The following is a 6,540-nucleotide window of genomic DNA, read 5'->3' as shown; positions in this document are numbered from 1 at the left end:
TTCCTGTGTGCCTCGTCTTTTTCCCAAGGTAAATGGGGAAATGGCAATTGGCACTTCGTATAAAGCTTTCTAAACTAGTACCGGCTATCAGACATTTATACATTCCTGTTTCCTGCTGTGGCATTTGCATGAGACAGTATGGGAAGTTTAGAACAGAAGGATTAGAATCCACCGTTTGGGATGAGGTGGGGTACTTGAAGTCTGTTATAACTGTAATGTAGTGCAGTGAAGTGTAAAATACACATGAAATCATAGTTGCTAGTTGTAAATGGGATCCTTTTGACATTTTATACCTCACTTCACCTCTTAATCTTGCCATATCCTATAGGTAGAAACAGCTGTGCAAAATGCTCGTCATCGATGGCTAAAAGAACTGCCTGAGCTGGCAGAGTATAAAGCACGTGTAAGAGCAGAACAGCAGAAGTGGGAAGAACAACAAGAGATGTCTGTGGCCAAACGGGTAAGAACTCTCCTGGAAGGAAGCTTCAGGAGGGCCTCTCTCCTGACCTCTTAACTCATCTCAGTCTTGGGAATTGATGCCACTTACAGTGTTGTTGAAGGATTAAATATGCTAACACATGTTAAGCATTAGTTCAGGGCCTGCTTAGTGGTATCCATTCTCATCATCATTGAGTTGTTCAGGAACAGAAAATGCATTTTAGGGTCTCAAAACTCAATCAGGAAGATAATCTTAACTGTGAAACTAAATTCTGTCTTGCCATATTTTTGGGAGAAGTTGAGTATAAGGGTTTATCTGTTTATTATTAACTATACAATATTTTTTCATGTGCTTAAAGATTTTTTTGTGTTGTGTCAGAAGTCTTTATAAGACGTCTCCTTGATAAATAGCCAACTCTCCTTTCCTGAGATGTCCTTTTTGTTGACTAGAAACATCAGATATAATCATTTGTGTTCTCCCAAATTAATTTACTAATGTAAATTAATTCTAATTGAAATGCCAACTGAACATAGTTTTAAGATTTTACACAATAATTCTAAAATTTATTTGGAAAACTAAAAGGACTAGAGATTTTTTTTTTAATGTTCTAGAAAAGTTGTAGTAGTCCAGCCCTAACACAGAATAATTTGGAAAGCAGCAATTCAGATAGTATTGAGTTATAAATCTAGAATTTTTTTTCATTCAGTAAAATACAGACTTCAGAGTTAGGCCCAACTATGAATAAAAGCTTACTAAATTGTTCAAAACAACAGAATGACAAATAATCTTATAATAGCCTTATGATAGCCAGATAATACTTTGGAAAAGTTGTTTATCTGCCCCCTGCAACACAATATAATCTAGGTTGATTAAGGAGTTATTTATTTTTTTAATGAAATTGAATATTTCAGATCTGTAGCGTAATAAATTTTGAGACAACAAACACAGTAGCAAAGATAAAGTAATAGGATAAAATATGTACAAACATTTTGTAATACAAAATAACAAAAGAGGATAATAAAAATAAGGAAAATAAATGAATCAAATGTGAGAAATATTAACATTAATATATGATAAGGAAAACAAGCATCTATGAATAAGTGTAGGATATTAACAAATAATCTTCATGAGAAACCCAAATGGTGAAAAACCAATGGAATAATGTTCATACCTACCAGATTGGATACATGCAAACCCAAACAAACTTAAGGTGCCATTTTATGTCACATGTATAAATCCTCTCTTCTTTTTTGTAATACAGAAAATATAATAGATTGCAGTGTCAAGCGTGCTCTACTCTTCCAATATTACAACCATTTTGAAAAATAATGTGCATAACAGACATTGTAAACAATTCATGCATTGTATTCATAATCTTAATTCCACAAATTACTTAAGGAAATAATTCAACATGAGTAAAAATCTATTTTAATATTTTTCTTAAGTTATGTGGCAGTACCTGGGTATATATTATTCTCTATACTGTTTAGTATGTTGAAATATTTCAAAAGGAAATTTAAGAAGGAGAGAAAAAGAGGAAACAATTTAATGGTGTGCATATGTGTCTCAGAGCTCAGACGTCAAGAAGAATAATAAAGTTGGGTAGAATATAGAAAATAAAAGAAGCAAGAGATCTTTCCTTAAGAATACAGAAGGCCTAAATGTATGTAAATACAGAAATCTAGAAACGAGAGACAGTGTATTGCTTCTCAAACTTGCACCAGCTTGAGAATCAGCTGGGGGGTTTGTTAAAGTAGATTCCTGGGCTTTTCTAGAGATCCCGATTTAGTTGGTCTGGAGTGAGTCCTGAGAATTTGCATTTCTAAAGGGCTACCAGGTGATATGACACTACTGGTCTTTGGACCACATGTGAGTGGGAATAGCACTATTCAAGTTAATTATTCTGCCATTAAAATGTGATGTTAATATGTTGTGTATCATCCTCAAACCAAAGGGGGTGAACAAGGGCCAAGTTCATAGCATCGGCCAGAGAGTTAGTTCTTGCAGGATTAGAGTGATCAACAAGATCTGTGGGAATTTAGAGCCAATTTCGGGAGTCCAGAAGTAGTCAAGTTGGTTTGGTGGTTCCCAGACTTTGCTGCACATTGGAAAAACTTGGATCTTTAAAAAAAAATAATAATGTTGCCTGGGTCCCACTCCCAATTTTTATGTTTTGATTGGTATGGGGTGTGGTCTGGGCATTAGGATTTTTAAAAGCTCCTAAAGTGATTCTAGAGTGCAACGACCTTGGGAACCACTGAGTCAATAAATGTTGTCAACTTCTCCTTATAAAACTTCATGTGAGAGGATGTGCACTTTGGGTGAGATTGGGCCAGCCATCCAAATTCCATGGGACGTACCACCTCCACCCAAGTCACCTGGTAATGATTTCCAGGCATCCATTGTGACATGACCTGTTTTCTCTAAAAGCATTCTTTAAACATGTTTCATCTCACTACTGAATTATTCTGCTGGTAGCAAAAGAATTTTTACTGTGAATTCTTATATAAAGCTTATCTTAGATAGTGGGTGCCTTTAGTAAACTAAAATACAATTCAAAATTTTTTTATTATGTGCAACTATTCAAGAACACATGCTATTGAATAAAGGTATATAATGTGTGTTTACAAGGCTATATAGGTGAAGATATTTGCTGTAATTATATAATAGCAGAAAATTTATTAAGCAGATATCCTATTTCAGCATTCAGAACACATGTATAGCATTGATTAATAGCAGTCACCGTTGTCTAGGCCAAGCCTGTGGAGATGCCCATGTATTCTTTTTTCTTTTTTTTTAAATTTATTGGGGTGACAATTGTTAGTAAAGTTACATAGATTTCAGGTGTACAATTCTGTAGTACATCATCTATATATTCACCACCCAGAGTCTATTTGATCGCCTTTTACCCTCATCTACCACTCCCTTCCCCACTTACCCTCTGGTAACCGCTAAACTGTTGTCTGTGTCTATGAGTTTTTGTTTCGTCATTTGTTTGTCTTGTTTCTTTACTGTTTTCAGTTTTATATCCCACATATCGGTGAAATAATATGGTTCTTGATTTTTTTCTGTCTGACTTATTTCGCTTAGCATAATAATAATCTCAAGACCTATCCATGTTGTCGCAAATGGCACTATTTCATCTTTTAACACTGTTGGGTTCTTGTGCCTTCTTTGGATTCAGTCAGGGAATGTTAGAAGTAAAAGGGACTCAAGGTCATTATCCAATCTGCTCATTATATAGATGAAGACCCTAAGTGCTAGACAGATTGACTTTTCGAAAGCCAAACAGCCAAAAGCAAGAATAACTACATAACATTATCCAGTCCTTATTATCTGCCAGGCTCTGAGCTAAGTGCTTTAAATGGATTATCTCCTTTTGTCATTTAATCCTAAAATAACTCTATCAGGTGGGCATTGTAATTATCTTCATTTTATGGATGAGGAAACTGAGGCTCAAAGAAGCTGAGGGATGGACCTGAGGCCCCACAGGTGTTAATTCCAGCAGTTTGATTCCAGAGGCTGCTCTGTTAAGTACCACACTGTACTCTGCAATCAACTGCAGGATTGGGGCTATCACCCAGGCTTTTTGATGCCCTGTGACTTTTTTGGTTATGTATTATTGTTTTCTATGATCTACTATTCCTCTTCTGTTATAAAAGAAAATTAGATTAAGAAAAAATATGACTTTTTTTGTTTGTTATTGTCATTTAATAAACTGTTCTAGCCACTAGAATTTCATTAAAATCTAATTATGTTTGTCAGCAAGTAATTATGCAGGTATGTATTATATTTCTAAATAATAGTAAGATTTCCTTCTGAGGCTGCTTTTGCTTCATGTAAAAGATACTTAATTTGTTCGGGACTTAGGTAAAATTGGAGACTGCATCTGTATAAAAAACCTGATATAGATTTTTTCTAGAATTAGTTTTGGATAATTATATAATATATATATTTTTTGGTCAGTTTAAACTTCTAGTTCTCCATCAAGAAACTGATATTTTGTTTTTAAATAACGTAAGACATAAAATATTAAGCGATTTAAAATGAAGGAAAAGATCCTTAAGGATAGTGTAAGAATGTTTCAGGAATAATGTCTTATCTAAATTGACTGTTTCCCCTTAATTTTGATTTGAAATCTCATACTAAGTTCAGAGGTTAACCCAAATAGTTACTTTAATTTAATTAAAAAATATTTTTAATTTATTTTTAACTTATAAACAACAGAAATTTATTTCTCATAGTTTCTGGAGGCTGGAAGTCTGAGATCAGAGTGCCAGCATGGTTGAGTCTAATTTTTTCATTAATGAGGAGAATCTTAAAGACTTTTAATGTACAATTGTTATGTCCTTTAGATATCGTTTGCTGTTTCTGAAGCTAAAGAGAAATGGAAAAGCGAGCTTGGAAATATGAAGCAAAATGTAACACCCGGGAAGGAACTGGAAGAGAAGATTCATTCTCTTCAGAGAGAGCTAGAATTAAAGAACGAGGAAGTCCCTGTGGTTGTCAGGGCCGAGTTGGCTAAGGCCCGGAGCGAATGGAACAAAGAAAAGCAAGAAGAAATCCACAGAATTCAAGAACAAAATGAGCAAGATTACCGGCAATTTTTAGATGATCATCGAAATAAAATTAATGAGGTGCTTGCGGCAGCTAAAGAAGAGTTTGTGAAACAAAAAACTGAACTGCTTCTTCAGAAGGAGACAGAATTACAAACATGTCTAGACCAGGGTCGCAGAGAGTGGGCTCTGCAGGAAGCCAGGCGGATCCAACTGGAAATCTGTCAGTATGAGGAAGACATTCTAACCGTGCTTGAATTTCTCTTAAAGGACACCCAAAAGGAGCATGTCAGTGGCTCAGACAACAAGCAACTTTCGGAACTCGTGTCGACTTGTTCTTCACAATGGGTGTCTGTGCAATATTTTGAAAAACTAAAGGCCTGCATTCGGAAAGAATTTCAAGATATCCTCTCCCTACTTGTAGAAAATGCCAATTCAGAATGGGAAAAGGTATGTTTCTAAGGAGTGAAAAGAGCTATTAAACATCAAGGATGATTGTAGAAGTTGCATACGGTATTTTCCCTTTCTTCACTGTACAGTTTAATAGATGTAAGACTTATGTTTTCACCAGTGGTTTAAAAATATTTTGTAGCAAATCCAAAGGGATTGCAGTCTCTCCCTTCCCCTGCCCAAATCTTTACTTCTTCATAGTGCCGTACATACGAGGCAGAGCTTTTAGCCTCTAGACGTCTTTTTCCTAAAAAAAGAAAAAAAAATGCTATTCTTTGTAAGGGCCTGAGATTTCAGAAACTGAATAACTCTCATTTTTATTTTGTTTTTTTGTGCATGACCACTTCAAGAAATATGCATCATATTAAATTAGGGGTTCTTGGAGACCTATTTTTTGCCCTCAAAGAATTTCTAGCTCATATAGGCAAAAAATGCCAATCAGATACAAAGAATATTGATGTAGAAACAAGCAAATTGAGGTATGGCTCACTGACACAAAACTCTGAAGCCCAGTTTTGTTGGTGTACTATAGATGTGCAGGCATAATGAATTAGTAGCATTCTTTTAGTTGCATAACTACTCCCTGACACTAGCTTTTAGTTTGTGTGGGAGGGATAATAAAACCAAAGTCTTGCTCCCTTGTGATTAAAGAAATGAGGTATGTGTGAAAAATCCAGGATGAGACTTGAGGCATTGTAATCAACCAGCTTCAGCGTATGGGATTAGAGGTAGAAAAAGAAAATGCCAATATTATAAGATCTGTCTGATAGAAGAATTGAGATATACGAGTTTCATTAAGATATTGTGATTAGAGATTTTCAAGGCCAGGATTGAGCATTTGGTATTAATATCTACTGGAAAGAGTTATAAGCTAGGAAAAAATCTGAATCCCAGTCCTACATTTAGGGATCACTAATTTATGACCTTGAATAGTCATATAATATAGTTGTTCATAGGAAAACGAAAGTACAAATCCCTGGCCTGTCTCATTCTTTGGGTTTGGTAGGATGCACATGATGCATCTTGGCCTTTCTGCATCCCAGTACTTTAGAGCCAAAGGGACCCGAAAGGTCAGTCCACCCCATTCCAATTTCC

The 6,540-nt window shown here is 35.3% G+C and overlaps 1 protein-coding gene across 3 annotated transcripts in view; it reads left to right on the top strand.

Annotated features, from left to right (window-relative positions):
* CEP152 (centrosomal protein 152) overlaps positions 1-6,540 on the top strand; it is a 106,088-nt gene that overhangs the window by 78,148 nt on the left and 21,400 nt on the right. For all 3 annotated transcript variants that reach the window (XM_019663884.1, XM_019663872.1, XM_019663881.1), the window contains exons 19-20: positions 329-460; positions 4,795-5,445. In XM_019663884.1, coding sequence (XP_019519429.1) covers positions 329-460; positions 4,795-5,445 — 783 coding nt within the window. The remainder of the gene's footprint in view (positions 1-328; positions 461-4,794; positions 5,446-6,540) is intronic.

This window comes from Hipposideros armiger, unplaced genomic scaffold, assembly GCF_001890085.2.
Source record: "Hipposideros armiger isolate ML-2016 unplaced genomic scaffold, ASM189008v1 scaffold_12, whole genome shotgun sequence".
NCBI lineage: Eukaryota > Metazoa > Chordata > Mammalia > Chiroptera > Hipposideridae > Hipposideros > Hipposideros armiger.
The sequence above is the reverse complement of the archived record's forward strand: the minus strand, read 5'-3'. Positions and strand labels throughout refer to the sequence as shown.